This window comes from Capsella rubella, unplaced genomic scaffold (assembly GCF_000375325.1).
Source record: "Capsella rubella cultivar Monte Gargano unplaced genomic scaffold, Caprub1_0 scaffold_7, whole genome shotgun sequence".
In the NCBI taxonomy this organism is placed as follows: Eukaryota; Viridiplantae; Streptophyta; class Magnoliopsida; order Brassicales; family Brassicaceae; genus Capsella; species Capsella rubella.
Genome location: NW_006238917.1, coordinates 13,442,611 through 13,460,052, shown reverse-complemented (window position 1 = coordinate 13,460,052; position 17,442 = coordinate 13,442,611). Strand labels below are relative to the sequence as shown.

Here is a 17,442-nt window from a genome sequence, read left to right as displayed (position 1 = left end):
TTGATAAATTGTTGTTGTATATTGATCTTAATCCTTAGGTCATTTGTATGAGCTTTGTTTATCATTGGTTTCAAGTAAACCGTCTGTGGAGCTTTATGAGATTTGTTTATATAATAGCATTGAAACCTTAAATTGAACTATGCTTGCATAAATTGTCTTATATATAGAAGATCCATCTGACTGGTGGTTAGTGAACTAAGAATTTGTGTTATATATATTGTTCTGACATAAGTCATTGTATTGTTTTGAATTGATCTAGTTAGAAGAACTTAAAATTTACACTTAAAACTTAACTATCTTCTTTATTCTTCACTGTTAATAATTAGAAACCATTGTATTATGGTTGAGCACTATTTGCTACATTAATATTTGAATGGTGATTTGATAGAAGTAGGTAATACATTGCTTTAACTTTCTGTAATAACTCTACAAAGTCTCTTTATGAACTTTGTAGAAATTAACTCCTTCCATCTACCTTCTTCTTTCATCCTTCTATTTTGCTTCTTCTCCATCTGTTTTGCTTCTTCTTTTACCTTTGATCCTTCTATTTTTGGCTTCTTCTTTGATCCTTCTGTTTTGCTTCTACTGTGACCTTCTGTTTTCCTTTTTCTATGACCTTCTGTTTTGCTATACATATGTTCTTCTTCGACTTTGAGACGTCTGTTTTGCTACTTCTTTCAACCTTTCTGTTTTGCTTCTGCTTTCCTCCTTCTGTTTTCTTCTTCTTTGACATTCAGTTTTGGTGCCTTGTTTGACCTTCTGTTTTCCTTCTTCTTTGACATCTGTTTTGCTACTTCTTTCAACTTTCTTTTTGCTTCTTTTTAAACTAAACAGTCACAATGGATTCAAACAATCCGTATGGGGGTTCACCTGGGTACTTTAGTTTAAACAATTTTCCTTATGACAGCTTCTCCCAAAATGTCAACTTTGGCTCTACTCCTCCCACCCAATTCCCACCTTTTAGCCAACAAACATCTCAAGGAAGCCAAAACCCTTCTCTTAGCCAAAACCCTTCTCTTAGCCAAAACCCTTCTCTTAGCCAAAACCCTTCTCCCAGCCAAAACCCTACTCGCAGCCAAAACCCTTCTCAAGCCACCCCAAATGCTAATAGGGAGAGAAGGCAATGGAACTCCTCAGATGACCTAGTGTTGATTAATGGGTGGCTTAACACATCAAAGGATGTGATTGTGGGCAATGACCAAAGGTCAGGCACCTTTTGGCAAAGGATTTCTGAGTATTATGGAGCTAGTCAGCATGTGAAGAATGGTGCAGAACGACGACTGCCAGATCATTGCAAGCAGAGATGGGGTAGAATAAGCAAAGAGGTCAGCCACTGTTGACGAATATATACGTCTTGGTCAAACGACGGCTCGTAAGTGTTTGGAAAATTTTGTCGTGGGAATTGTTGACTTATTTGGCGATGAATATCTAAGGCGCCCTACAGAAGAAGATCTCCAAAGACTACTTTATATTGGAGAACAAAGGGGTTTTCCAGGGATGGTTGGAAGCATTGATTGTATGCATTGGGGGTGGAAAAGTTGTCCAACCGCATGGAAAGGTATGTATTCTCGAGGAACCGGAAAGCCAACTATTGTTTTGGAGGCGGTTGCTTCACAAGATCTCTGGATATGGCACGCGTTTTTTGGAGCACCAGGTACATGTAATGATTTAAATGTTCTTGATCAATCACCGGTATTTAATGACATTATACAAGGTCATGCCCCTCAAGCAAACTACTATGTCAACGGAAGGGAGTATAACATGACTTACTATCTTACGGATGGTATTTATCCCGACTGGGCGACATTTATTCAATCAATCCGACTACCACAAACCCCGAAACATTCGTTGTTTGCAAAACGTCAAGAATCTGCACGGAAAGATGTTGAGCGTGCATTTGGAGTCCTTCAATCAAGAATCGCCATGGTTAAGAATCCATATCTTCTATGGGAAAAAGAAAAAATCGCTTACATTATCAGAGCATGTCTCATACTTCATAATATGATTGTTGAAGATGAACGACATTCATACACTCTCTTTGACGACCAAGAATTCGTAGAAGATGGCCCGGATATTACGTTTTCAAACAATATGGCTACAAATCTCGACGGTATAGGTGATCGTCGCAGAAGAATACGTGATAAACAAGCACATCACCAATTAAAAGAGGATTTGATTGAGAATATATGGACAAAATTTGGACATCTTCCAAATGATTAAAAACGTTTCTAAGTTTATAATTTCTATTTTTGTATCTTTTTAAGTTTATGTTTTTAATTTTAAAGAGTTTATGTATCTTTGATGTTTGTATCTTTTTTTTTAATATATTTTTCTTTTTCATAATTAAAAAAATAAATTAATAATTTTATTTTATATTATTTTATTATTATAAAATTAAGAACCAACAGGTTTAACCAATAACTATCACATTTGGTTTGGTTCTTAAATTTAACTATTACATTATTTATATAATATTCATCCCATAAGATGCATCTTGGCAATTATGCTGATAATGATGCTCTAAGGAATCCTATAACATTTTCATCCTCCCAAGTTGATAGATCTGGTACAGAGCACTCTTGCGGGATCGTAAATCTCAACCGTAGATTTTCACTGCCCTTCACCGTCCAACAGCTTCAGGTTCAATTTCTTTCAGATCTCATCAATTCTAGTGGAATTTAACCTTCACGGTGTATAAACTTCACTATATCTTGCGTAAATTGAAATGGGGTTGGCTTGAATTCACTAAAGATCATGGCTTATATCCTTGATTGAGGCAGATCGAAATTCGGTTTCAAAATGGGAGAGCAGCAGATTCATACTAGGTAGAAGAGTCAACTCGAGAGAGATTTTGACTCCCTCAAGAAACAATTTGAGTCTCTTAAATCCGACAATGATACTCTACTTGCCTACAACAAGAAAATCCTTGAAGAGGTATGTATATAAACGTATGCATTTATATTGTCAATTGCTTAATTCAGTATACGATTTGATTCAGTTTTTTTTTTTGTTTTACAAGACTAATACGTAATAACCAACATAAACTGAAATTTAGTACTACAATTTGACAAACTCGTTTATGATTCTTGGCTTAGATTGGTACAATTTATATGGTTTACATGTGTTTGTGAATATGTATATTTTGGGTGGTAAGTAGGATTAGATTTATTAAATACAGCAAGCTATAGATTATTGCAAGGCACATCATCGTACACTATGTTTGTCATTGTATAAAGGATTCTAGAAGGTAGGCATTACAATAATCATAATTTTTGGTTTTGTTTACAAATCAGAATCTATTTTGTGTTAATGCAACAATGCATAGATCTGCGGCTGAGAGTCTGATATGATCCAGGCCATTGAAATATGTTTCTCATTGCAGCTTTTGCTTGGTTACTTGCCACCTGAACGTTCACTCTGGTCATGGGAAAATTCTCTCTTGTTGTGAAAACAACGTCATATACAACAACGTCATGTTGGGCAGTCCAAGGGAAATTGTTAACCAATGTTATTTGTGTTTATTCAATCCAGTTTAGGTGTTAATTAATGCTACAAATACACTTCATCTTTCTTCAGTTTTTTGTGTCATTGTGTGTTTATTTGATATAATCTGAAATGAGTGTGTGTTTGTGTCTTATGACTGTATGATTCAAAGGAGATAGTTGAATCATTGAATACATATCCTTATTGGTTACTGAATCATTTGTTTGATGCAGTTTTTGATAACATCAATTAGGGAGATAAAAATGCTGAAGCAGTATCATGAGAATGTGTTCAAAAGCACAAATCAAACTGAGATTCAAGACTGCTGCAGGGTACACAAAAGGCTTCAAATAAGGAATACGAGGCAATTGAGAGTTTGCTTCAAAGTTCAAACCATTATATATGTAAATGTTCATCTTTTTTTCTTTTGTTATGTTCTCTGTTTGGAGTATGATTAATTTTTATTTTTTATTTTATTTTGTAATATCATTTTTAAAAAATAATGGTTTCATAATAATAAATAGAATAGTTTTATTTTTAATATCAATTCTTCTGAAAAATATTATTAATTATTTAAATATATTTAAAAATAATTAACAAATATATGTATGATTACTAAATAATATATATAAATACAATATTGTATAAACACATAAATATAATATAAATATGATTGTAGTTGTAGTGTAGTCGTAAATTAATCACTAATTTTGGTGACTACGTTACAACTGATGTCTGTAGTCGTAAAAGTAGTTGTAACGTAGTCGTAATGTAGTCGCTAAATTACGACTAATTTAGTAACTACGCTACGACTACTTTACGACTACCAACATTAGTCGTAATGCAGTCGCTATTTAGCGACTATTTTTACGACTACATGTTTTAGCGACTGTCGATTTACGACTATGCGTATTAGTCGTTATTTAGTCGTAAATCACCATTTAGCGACTATTTTCCTACTATTAACGTAGTCGCCAAAACCGTGTTTTCTTGTAGCGTTTACGAAAGTTTTTAAAGGATTTTTAAGGGGTTTAAAATATTTACACGGTTTTTTAAGGGTTTTAAAATATTTACAAGGTTTTTAAACGGTTTTTGAGGAATGACGGAAAAATTTTGGCGAGAAATTTTGTCGGAAAATTCTTTTGCGGGAAAATTTGGGGATAAATTTTTTTGAAGGAATATTCTTTTTGTTGGAAGGAATATTTCTTTCTACATCATGTGTTATATTAAATGAGGGTAATTTAGTCATTTTGTACATTGAAAAGGGTATTTTTGAAAATGGACACATAGAGAGGGTATTTGTAGAAAAAGGTATCATGGAAAGGTTATTTGTCCAAATCCCCAAATAAAAATAAACATTTGTAAAGATTGAAATTTTTTCTATGTTTCCATGTCTGAAACAAGAACGGATATAACTTACATATCCAACTGAATATGAGCTTTGGGTCATGCCGACCAGTGCTCCAAAGATCATAGAAGTAATTCTACAGCAAAATGAAAATTTGATGTATTATACTTTCATAGGAACCATATATAGAAACACGCAATATTAGAAGAAATAGAGATTTTAGGCGCAATAGAAAGAAATATTGTAACCGAGATGTGTAAATCATTATAAATATTATTTTTCTCTGTGCATGCATGCGCTTTGCACGCCATCGACACATTGCTTTCCTCTTATTCTTCATTGGACGGTTTGGTTCAGATCGATTCCGCCTTCATTTCCCAACTAAAAAAAAGATAAGGTTGTATCATATCGAAATTTTGATTTGTTTTCCCCACCCAATGAAATGGAAAATTTATAACCCTCTATTTCTACTTTGGGTCCCTTTATCTTTCTGAATCTAGAGCATTCATCGAGATATCGAAATATTCAATTAATTTATTAGTTTTCAACACATGTTTCAATATTTTCAGTATGATAACTTAAAATATGTATATCATTTTCCTTTTTGGAAAATAAAAACGAAAAAAACAAGTTTCAATGTTTTTTAATTGTTTTATTCGGTTTGATAGTTCATGTGTTTAATAGAAATTTAACTGATCACTAATCTGGTTCACACGGGATACGGATCTGTTATCATGTCGATCTGAAATTAATGGTGAAACAATTATTATTGCAAACAATCACAAACTTGATTAAAATAAACCAATATATGTATATGCTATAAATGTTATACCTATGTAAATATATTACATATTTTCCTATCTATTGTACTAAAATATAAAATCTAAAATAAGTAAATTATTATTCAAACCACGGTTATGACGTGCAAAACATCTTCTTATAATTAAAAGAGAAGTACACACTGAAAATTTGACAAAATTATCCTCTAAATTAAGGAAGAAGAATTAACAAATCGATCAGGGGTAATTTTTAAAGTCCACCCACAATTTCGTCAGATCATTTGTAGAATTGAGCACATACGAGTTTCGTTATCTTGGAATAAAATAATGGACATGTAAATCCATAACCGAATTTAATAAGTTAATAAGACCTATTTAAAACAATTTATAATCCAATCCAATACAAATCAAAATGATATTGTGGAAATAGATCAAGTCATTAGTAAAAGACAATTGAATCAGATAAAATGTGATATTTACAATCTAACCATCGACCCTTTATTCTCAAATTCCAAGTTGAAAGCCCTAATTTCCCAATTTTCCATTTTCCTTCACCACGCTATTCTTTCTTTTTCCCTCTGTCGGAGACGAAAACACAAACACTCTCGCCGCAGACGAGCTTCGTTCTTCCCTCTTCTCTCATTTCTCTCTAGCATCCTTCTTATTTTCTTTGGAAGCTTATTTGATTCTTCTTTATGGAACATTACTCAGCAAAATCTTCCTTTTTTTTGTCTTGTTCAAACTTCAGCGAGTTTTGCCATGAGAAATCCACTGTCACTGCCCGTGAGAATTGAGGGTAAGCTTTATTTTCTCTGTTGTCTTTGTATCTTGTTTGATTGGTCCCCCTTTTTGATTGATAGTATTGAGTTTAGTTTTGTGAATTGTGTGAAACGGATTTGAGTGTTGGGTTTTTGAGTTTGTGTGAGTGTTGAATTTTTGAGTTTTGTGTGGCATTTTCTTAAAAGCTTCGCTGATTTTGCTGGTTCATGTTGTCAGCTCATTGTTACTTTTCCTTATCTAGTGTTGTAGCTAGAATTATGTAGATAATGAGAGCTTTTGTGAAGTGTGAAAAATGTGTGAATCAAATTTGATTATGTTATGAGTTTTTGTGAGAGCTTATTTATTGTGTACTAATAGGTACAACTATTATGTGAGTAATTTCTTTTTGTAATTTGCTGTTTGTATTGCATGAAGTAAAGATGAATATGGAAGACGACACATAACCACTTCAACCTGAAAACTTTTTCTTTAGTCACAACGAGTATGGAAAGAGTTACAAATTATCAACAAGGTGTCGCATTACTAAGACGCTGAAGGCCTTAGAAAAGCTAGACAAGTCAGAAATAGAATGGTTTACAAAGCACAAGTAGTTCAAGCATATAGGGCACTTGGCTAGGCAAGGAATAATAAGATGACCAGTATGTGGATGCTCCTTCTTCGGACTGCTTCTACACAAAAGAAGAGGGTATGCTGGTTCGTGGTGAATAGCACTCCAATACGCTATTCAATGAGAGAACATGCTATCATCACTTGTTTTGATTGCCATGAGTATGAGTCAGATTATAATGCTGAGAATTTTGGTAACTATGAATTTATGGAGAGGGTATTTGGATATACAAAAATAACTGTGAAGGATTTGGAAAGAAAGCTGGCGTCAATGGATGGTAAATGTGCTGGAGATCGCTTGCAAGTGGTTGTCTTATACTTTATATGCACGGTAATAATAGAAGGAGAAAGTATGATAGCATATATCCCTTCGTTCTAAAGATAGTGAATAACTTGAAAGCAGTAGAAACCTCTTAAGAAAGTGTAAGAGGCGCTAAGGATGGATGTCCACTGATGCGCAAGAGGAAATTCAAAGATAATGGCATGACATGTTTTCCACTTGATCAACTAAATGAAGCACTAGGAACAACTAATGTAAGAACTTATTTTTGTATTTTTATTTTTGGACAAAGTAAGAACTTGTTTTGTAGTAGTTAATTAAAACATAGAAATTGTGATAACCTTTGTTTTATTGTCCTTTGTAGGACATCATTAGTATCCTAAAACCATCAGCAGCTGAGGAAGCTCTTTTGCTTGACATTATAGAGCTAGTTAAGACTTATTTGACCCTATTACTGATGCGTGGAACGAATGTCTCGATGTACATCAAAAGAAAATTTGGTGGAAGGATCTGTATAAGTTAGATGTTACTTCTCGAGGATTTGGAGAAGATTTCCCAGCAGTTGAAATTATGGAAGTGACAGAACAAGAAAATATTCCAGCATCTGAATATATGGAGGAGCCGCAGCTACCCGAACAATTGATGATGAAGAGGATGATGAAACCAATGGCAGATGAGCTTAAGGATATTAAAGCAAGACTGGCAGATGTTGAAAGTTATGTAAACATGCCAAGGGATTATGATCATAATTTTTCAGCCAGAGAAGCAGTTAATTTAACATGGAAAGACTCAGAGTTTCCGAGAGAAGAAGAAATTGTTAGGAAAGAAAAAAAGAAAAGATGGAGAAGAGGAAGTACCTGGTGAGACGACTAATAACATGATAAATTCATGTGAGATGGTTGATGATGATATTGTGGCTGGTGATAAGGATGTTGGTGATGATAATATGAGCACAGGTAGAGAGATGGCTGGTGATGATGATATGAGGACTCGTAGAGAGATGGCTGGTGATGATGATATGAGGACTGGTGAAGAGATGGGTAGTGATGATGTTGTGGCTCGTGATGATGATATAAGGACTGGTAGTGAGACCATGGTTGGTGATGAAACTGTTGATGAGGAGGAGATGGTTGATGATAATACCTTGTCTAGTGATGATGAAGACATGTTTGGTGATGGTACTGTGGCTGGTTATGAAAATGATGGTGTTAATATGGTTGGTGATGAATCATTTGCCGGTAATGAGAATGATGGTGTTAAGATGGTTGGTGATGAGATTATGGCTGGTGAAGAGATAGATGGTGATGATACAATGGCTAGTGATGAGACTGTGGCAGATGAGAAGATTGCGGCTGTTGGTGTGGACACGAGTGGTGGTGATAAATGTGTTATACAAAAGAAAAAACAGAAGTTTAAGCAATGTGCTAAGAAAAAATGTCACTTGGCACCGAAGAGGAAAATCAAGCCTTCAATTCATGTAAGTTCGCCTTTTACGGAAGAAAAAAAGAAGAAAAAGAACAAGGAGAAGAAATGATACATATTTTGTATGTTTGATAACTTAGATAAGTTAGTATTTATGGTTGTTGTGTTTGTATGTTGTCATTCTTCTTATTTTGTTTGTATTTTGGTATTAGGTACAACTGATACGATCAGATACAACTTTGTCAATTTCTATATAAATCTTTGGTTTTAGGTACAACTATGTTATTGTTATTGGTTTTGTATCAATAGTAACCCACGTGTGCTGGAGTTTTTATTTATTTATTCACATGTTCTGTAATTTGGCAAAAAAAAAGAATATATAAACTTGACACCGTCATTTTATAAAATATATTAAAAGTTTGGCAACATACACTATTTAGGCGCCGTCATTCTTGAAAATAGATTAAATAATGGAAATATTTAGCTCATAGTTTTTCAGTTGTACTCAGTTGCACCACTCGTACAAGCTGTTAGTCTTTTGCTTTGGTTTCCTTTGTCGATATTCTCCAGCAGATTTAAACCATTTTTCTTGTCTCCTTCCTTGTTTTACTTCATAGTCTGGAGGTGAGGCAAACAAAGATTTTATCTGATCGGGAACAGTCCATTAAGATATATGTAGAACCGGATAAATTGTCTTGTAATACGCTAAAACCCAAAGTTCAATCCAATAAAATTTTGAGGCCAAGTGATGTAACTCCAGATCAGGCGCTGCGTTCTTCTTTGCTTCTCTTGCAGCAGCTATTATATGCACACATGGATATCTATTTATATCAAACCGCTTACAGCTGCAAGTTTTTGTTTTAAAATCTACCAAATATTTAATACCATCACGTCCAGTCACACTGTATTCAAGTCGATAACTATTTAACTCCAGCACTGGCAGCAGTTTTGCTTCCGCACAACTTGTATGGAGTTTGTTTTCCACAAAAGGAACTAATTTCTGCCCATTCGTAATTTCTAAAGAAGCCTTCCTATGTTTGTTAAACCAATCAGCAAGTTTCTGAACAATCACATATATCATTGGTAATAGTGAAAGCTTCCTTACATCTTTAAAAACACTATTAATAGATTCAACACAATTGGTAGTGTCTATATTGTACCTTTCACCTGGAAAGTTATATCTTGCCCCCTTTTTCACTTTAGTGATTTTATCTAGGTACGCACGTGAAGAAGGATACATAGACGAGAAGTCACCGTAAAGACGTAAGAACTCAGCCTCAGTATAAGCCCGAGCATACTCCCTGAACTTCACTACAACTGTTTCTTTCTTGACTCCAAAAACACTTCCTAACACATTCTGAGACAAGTGGAAGATACAACATCTATGTTGAGACAATGGATATATCTCACCTATTGACTTCATGAGGCTGTGGTTTCTATCCACAACAAACACCATTTCATGATCATCTGGTACAACCGTTTCTAGCTTATTGAAAAACCAAGCCCAACTTAAATTATTCTTAGCATCGACTACACCAAAAGCTATCGGATAGTGGTGATGATTTGGATCTTGAGCAGTAGCGAAAATGAGTACTCCACCATGTGAAGTCTTAAGGTGGATTGCATCATCATTTATTACCTTTCTCATCACACAAAGACCATCAATGCAAGCTCCCAACACAAAGAACAAGTATAGAAATTTATTTTCCTTATCCACTTCCACATATGAAATTGTATCAAGATTCATCTTTCTTAACATGAACAAATAAGAATGCAAAAGCATAAAACTATCCTCGGCAGTACCACAAATTTCACTAGCAGCTTGTTTTTTCCCTCTCCATGCGGTAGAGTATGACACTGAATAATCTTCTGCCAAATTTTTTTTTGGACTTGGCGTGTGAAACTTACCTAGATAATCTTCTGCCAAAATAAAAGTAACTATCCTTGGTGTGCCATTCCTTCTATTTACACTTGTACTTGAAGTTGTCCGAGAGCACGTTTGAATCTTCTTGTGAGTTCTAATAGAAAAACACTCGGACGTATTACACGTCGCAGCTTGTACTTTTAACCACGTATCTTGTTAGATCTGACTTGATTACATCAAACTCAAAACAGTTCTTATGGCCAGCCATTTCAACTAAATTATGCACTACTTTTTTGCTTCCAAATTCTTGACCTACTTTGATATTAAGACCATCCTCCCATGCAATACATACAGACTCATTTCTCTCTACACCAATATCTTTAAACATTTCAAGATTATCCACATTATAATCTTTTCCATCATGCTCCACCACCTCATTTTGTTATGAAGGTTCCCCTAGGTAAAGAATTTCGCTATTATCCGCTTTACAAATTGGAAGAATCTCTTCATTACTAGGAACAACTTCCCTAACCAAATATTCTCTTGAACCTTGCTTAAATCCGTGATTTTCCTCAGTCCTCTGATTTTCTTCAACGATATTGGTAACCTCCACATGCAAAACACTTCTATACCCTTCTTTATTCACTTGATTTAAGTAACACACAAAATCTTCATCGTCTCGAATGTCATTTGGTTTCTTACGTTCCATTAATAGTAATGGAAGATAACTAATCTTAAGCTGAGTTATAGCCTCATCTACTCTCATCTTGTTGCATATTTTTTCAACCAAACCAAAATATGATACCTCACGAATTGATGTCTTCATGAGAAAATAGTACATTCTATCTTCTTTTGAAATCCATCGTACATCTTCTCCTACACTTGAATAATACCTCTCATAATCAAAGTGTATGACTGATAAACTGCTTTTCATTGTCACCTAAAAAAAAAAAAAAAAAAACCTTAATTTCCCAGCAGCATAGTTGTCCGTAGTAGTACTAGTTGTTCAAATCGAAGGACTTAAATTGCCCAGAAACATAGTTGTTCCTAGTAGTACTGACTGCACCAATCGAAAAAAATATTGTCTCAACAAATCTAATCCAAAAATTAGCATTATACCCACAATTCAATATTGCCTATTCATGCTTAACACCATAATCGACTAAGAATGCAAGTTTACTAACCTAATCACCAAGAAAACCAAACAAAATTACAAATCTACAATTTTCTAATTAAAATCTGTAAATTAGAAAATTGTAGACTTGTAATACAAGAAAACCAAACCAAACTTCTAATATTTTATCAAGGTAAGTTAATATGTAATCGTAATACTAAATTACACATTGTAACACGAGTTAAAGTTTGAACTTGAACTAGAAATAACAAATACTATATAGATTTTAATTACAAAATTTTACACTTTACCTTGATAAAATATTAGAAGTTTTAATTTGATGTTTAAATAAGCTAATGTGACAAAACATTATTTTGACGAAAAAAATTTAGTACTTGCGGATCAATAGGTTAAACGGGAACATTAGTGTGTTATATGATGAATTATCTCAAATTCCAACATAGTTGTATATAAAGACAAAAATTTCACTGGCAGTATGTCTTGGTTTAAAACCAATGTTCAGATCTACCAAAACAAGGACACAATAAAAAATAATCATCAAATTCTATATACTGACACTAATTCTCAACAAAAAAAAAAAAAAACATTAGATAACGCATGGAACCAAACCTCCTGTTTTCGCAAAGGTTTGCACGTACACTGCAAGTCCGCAACTATTCCTTTTAAATTAATCAACCTGCATATTACTACCATAAAACATATTTTTATAATACGTTAGTATTTTATATAAACCATCATCTCATAACATTTACTAACATAAAAATTATAAAATACAAACATTATTCTGCAGTTTACCGGGTTCAAACCTAGATCACATATAATAGAACATGTTAAATAATCATTATTTTTTTAATAAAAATAATAGAATGTTGAAATAAGAATAATGTGATCTAAACCATTTATAAGTTTTTAATCTACGGTGTATCGTGGACTAAACAACTTATATTCTTCCCCTACATTTTAACCACTATAATACTATATAATAAATATATGAGATTATGAATTATGAAAAATATATTAACTTAAAAATATATATAAATTTTAATTTTCCAACAATTTCATTTGTAAGTATAACTAAAATTTCACATCCAACCCCTCTGGATCAAACGATATCACCGATAGACCTACATACTAATTAATTTAATTTAAAATAGTTACTTGAGATAGAAAACTTTTATTGATTATGATAATAAAATTCTATGCTAAAAAGAAAGAAATACTATACAACATACAACTTATGAAATAAAAAATATAATAATAAAAATTTTCCCGCGGCATACCGTGGGTTTAAACCTAGTGACATATATAGGATGAGACAAATTTTATGTCCCATAATAGACAAACCATTTTTCTGTTACTATTTTTCTTTTAATTGTGGTTGTCTTTATTGATAACAAAACATATCTAATTATTCTTTTGTCTAAATCGAAATAAAAACAAATCAGATATTAAACTACTACAAGTTTAAATCATAAATGTTAATGACATTCCTAATAATTATGTTACAAACATAACTACACGCGTACGTAATATATTGTAAACCTGATAACAAAGTTAAAAATCAATATCAAACGTACGTACGGATCTGAATCTAGTTAATTAATTAATTATAGAGATTTTTAAATAGAACAACTAGTAACTTTTACTCATTAATCTCTATCAAATTATTTTTCATTAATAATTTAGTTTTTTTTTGTTTTGTTTTGGCATCCATAAATAATTTAGGTGTAACTTTAAAAATGGATTTGTGCCTATGTTGTTATAATTTGACTGTGAATTAATTCCCATTAAAATCCCTATTTTCTAACGTAAAATAAATAAAAATACAAAACCGACGGTGCAGTACTCTAGTAATTACTATGAGTCGTGGAGGGTAGTTTCGTCCATACTTCGTACTTAGTTTTCTTAACATGCGTCGGTGTTGTGTTATATTAAAAAGCTTCATGCGTTCCTTCACCGTGAAATTCTCACTTCGTCGCTGCCAAATCTCTTCTTCGCCGGAATAGGTTAGTTCCGATCTTCTCCTCTTCCACAAATCTCATCATCTCCCAAACTTATTCTTCTCTCTCCTTCCTCGATATTGTCTAGATCTGAGCTTCTTCTTAAACCATTAACGGATCCGGATCTGACTAACAAAGGTGTGTTCTTTGATTTGTAAAATCCAGATATGAGTTCGATGGATCGATTTGGGATCTGGGTAGTCGCGATTTTGTCGGTGGTTCAATCAAGTTTAGGTTTTTACCTTCCGGGAAGCTACCCACATAAGTATGAAGTTGGTGATTACTTGAACGTGAAGGTGAATTCACTTACTTCAATCGAAACTGAAATGCCCTTTAGCTATTATAGTTTACCTTTTTGTAAACCCTCTGAAGGGATTAAGGATAGTGCTGAGAATTTAGGTGAGCTTCTTATGGGAGATCGGATTGAGAATTCGCCTTATAGGTTCAAAATGTTTAAGAATGAGAGTGAGATCTTTCTTTGTCAGACTGATAAGTTGTCTGCTGATAGTTTTAAGCTTTTGAAGAAGAGGATTGATGAGATGTATCAAGTTAATCCTATGCTTGATAACTTGCCGGCGATTCGGTATACTAAGAAAGATGGGTATGTTTTGAGGTGGACTGGGTACCCTGTTGGGATTAAGCTTCAGGATGTTTATTATGTTTTTAACCACTTGAAGTTTAAGGTTCTTGTTCACAAGTATGAAGAGGCTGCTAATGTGGCGCGTGTGATGGGTACTGGGGATGCAGCTGAGGTGATTCCGACGATTGGGAAGAAAGATTCTGATGTTCCTGGGTATATGGTTGTTGGGTTTGAGGTGGTACCTTGTAATTTTGCTCATAATGGTGAGTCGACGAAGAAGTTGAAAATGTATGAAAGATACACGACTCCGATTAAATGTGATTCCAATAGTGTTTCTATGGCTGTTAAGGAAGGTCAGTCTATTGTGTTCTCGTATGAAGTTAGTTTTGAGGAGAGTGATATCAAATGGCCATCTAGGTGGGATGCGTATCTGAAGATGGAGGGTTCGAAGGTTCATTGGTTCTCGATTTTAAATTCTCTTATGGTAATCACTTTCTTGGCTGGTATTGTTCTTGTGATATTCTTGAGGACTGTTAGGCGGGATTTGACCCGTTATGAGGAGCTTGACAAGGAGGCTCAAGCTCAGATGAACGAAGAGTTATCTGGGTGGAAGCTTGTCGTGGGTGATGTTTTTCGTGCTCCATCAAACGCCTCGCTTTTGTGTGTCATGGTTGGTGACGGAGTTCAGATTCTTGGCATGGCAGTTGTTACCATTTTGTTTGCGGCTCTTGGGTTCATGTCACCAGCTTCACGTGGAACACTTATTACGGGTATGCTCTTCTTCTACATGATTCTTGGCATTGCAGCTGGTTATGTTTCTGTTCGTCTCTGGAGGACAATTGGCTGCGGCGATCACCGTGGATGGATGTCTGTTGCATGGAAAGCTGCTTGCTTTTTCCCGGGTATCGCGTTTCTGATCCTTACAACGCTCAACTTCCTTCTATGGGGTAGCCATAGTACTGGAGCCATTCCTTTCTCTCTATTTGTTATCCTCATCCTCCTGTGGTTTTGCATCTCTGTTCCTCTCACTCTTATCGGCGGTTACTTTGGAGCCAAGGCTCCACACATTGAATTCCCAGTTCGAACCAACCAAATTCCTCGGGAAATCCCAGCTCAGAAGTACCCATCATGGCTTCTGGTTCTTGGCGCTGGAACACTTCCATTTGGGACCCTCTTCATCGAACTTTTCTTCATCATGTCCAGCATCTGGATGGGGCGTGTCTACTATGTCTTTGGATTCCTTTTTGTTGTCATGATCCTTCTTGTGGTAGTGTGTGCCGAGGTTTCCCTAGTGCTAACATACATGCACCTGTGTGTTGAAGACTATAAATGGTGGTGGAAATCCTTCTTTGCATCAGGATCCGTTGCAATCTACATCTTCATATACTCGATAAATTATCTCGTCTTTGACCTCAAAAGCTTGAGTGGACCTGTTTCAGCAACTCTTTACCTCGGCTACTCTCTCTTTATGGTCTTGGCTATCATGCTCGCAACAGGTACCATTGGTTTCCTCTCGTCCTTCTGGTTCGTGCACTACTTGTTTTCGTCGGTGAAACTTGACTAAGGATCAGACCAGAGGCTTACGGCTCAGAGAGATTGATTAACTTTTTGGAGAGAACGAATACTGTTAGAGCAAAGGCTTCAATCAAGTCATATAGTTTGCTCCAACAAGGATGTGTAAGGGTTTAATATCGAAGCTTCAAATTTTCTTTATTCGTCGTCGTTTCGTGTAGGAATGTTTGTTTCCTCTTTCTTTCTTTTTTTATTTTAATTTAAAATTTTGTTGCATCTTTTTATGGTAAGGCCTCTGAACTTAAAAATGTTTATTTGTTCCTTAATATTGAAGATTAACGGAGTAATTTCAAAAATACCTTTTTTCCATTACCACTTTTTAAAAATACTACTCTTTCTAATTTGATCAAAAAGTCACTATAAAATTTGAAATTTATGAAAAACATATGTATAAACTTATATTTATAGACACAAATTATCTTTACATGTATGTAAATATATATATATATATATATATTTCATAAGTACCGTATAAATATTATTTTAAAATGATATAAAAAGCTTATAAAAACTTTGTAAACTTTTTAAAAACCTTATAAAAACCATATAAATGCCGTTTAGAACTTTTAAAACTTGCTAAATATTTGGATTAAGTCTCCAATAGTAATGATGATCTTGATGTACCTTATCCACCATATAAAAGTTTATAATTTTTCATATTTGAAAAGGGGTAGTTTTAAAAATGGATAGAAAAGAGGGGTATTTTTAAAAAGGAGTACACCAAAAGAGGTATTTATCAAAAATTCTCACGATTAATTTTGATTTCGTTTCGTTTTGATTACATAGGGGTGATTCCATGAGACTTTGGCTATATATAGGCATGACCACGGTTACGGTTAATGCGGTTATGGTTAACTACCGATTAACGGTTATATATATTTTTTACCATAACCTCAACTATTATTTATACGGTTAAGACGGTTACGGTTATATATGGTTACGGTTAATTACGGTTACAGTTAAATACGGTTACGGTTATTTGATAATTATTATATTATTAATATTAGAGACAAAATTTTATATTTTGAACTTTATAATAATAATAAAATAATATAAGAAATACTATTTATTTTACAAGTACAAAATATACGTGATTCAAATATTTATAGTGAATTAGTTAAATATGGGTATTGGATCAAAATTGAGAAACTCAACATCAAATATATACAGAAATAAAATTATAAATAGTTTAGTATGAAATGTTTTGATTACTTACGAGTTCAACTTGTTGTATTGCTTTTAATAAGGTTAAAATCTTATTCAAACATTCGATGTGTATTTTCATCATATGCAGTTATAATTATAATTTCAATTTATTTTAATAATTTTAAATGTACGGTTAACCGAGCGGTTAACTGTACAGTTAACTGACGGTTTTTTTTTTTGTCGACAACAACAGCTTCATTGATTATAAACCAACAAAGTTACAAGAGATATATATGTGATTTAACAGAGCCCAATAACAAAAGCCCAAATCTAAACCCAAATAAATAATACAGCAAAGCATGAACTAGGTCTAGAATGGGACACGTAGTAGACACGTGTTATTTCACAAAGATACAGTGGAAAAGAAACGACATCGTCTTTCCACCG

At 33.8% G+C, this 17,442-nt stretch overlaps 1 protein-coding gene and 1 long non-coding RNA gene across 2 annotated transcripts; both read left to right on the top strand.

Moving 5' to 3' along the window:
* Positions 1-2,536: 2,536 nt before the first annotated feature.
* Positions 2,537-3,926, top strand: LOC111829565. The gene is made up of 3 exons (XR_002832937.1): positions 2,537-2,640; positions 2,781-2,934; positions 3,717-3,926. It is a non-coding gene; the product is annotated as an uncharacterized LOC111829565 (long non-coding RNA).
* Positions 3,927-13,616: 9,690 nt separating this feature from the next.
* LOC17880776 (transmembrane 9 superfamily member 11) lies at positions 13,617-16,115 on the top strand. The gene is made up of 2 exons (XM_006283188.2): positions 13,617-13,703; positions 13,863-16,115. Exon 2 carries the CDS (start codon positions 13,865-13,867, stop codon positions 15,839-15,841), a length of 1,977 nt encoding a protein of 658 aa, XP_006283250.2. The 5' UTR covers positions 13,617-13,703; positions 13,863-13,864; the 3' UTR covers positions 15,842-16,115.
* The last annotated feature ends 1,327 nt before the right edge of the window (positions 16,116-17,442 follow it).

Coding starts and splice junctions, on each gene's coding strand:
- LOC17880776 (XM_006283188.2), top strand. CDS start 13,865: ATGAGTTCGATGGATCGATTTGGGATCTGGGTAGTCGCGATTTTGTCG.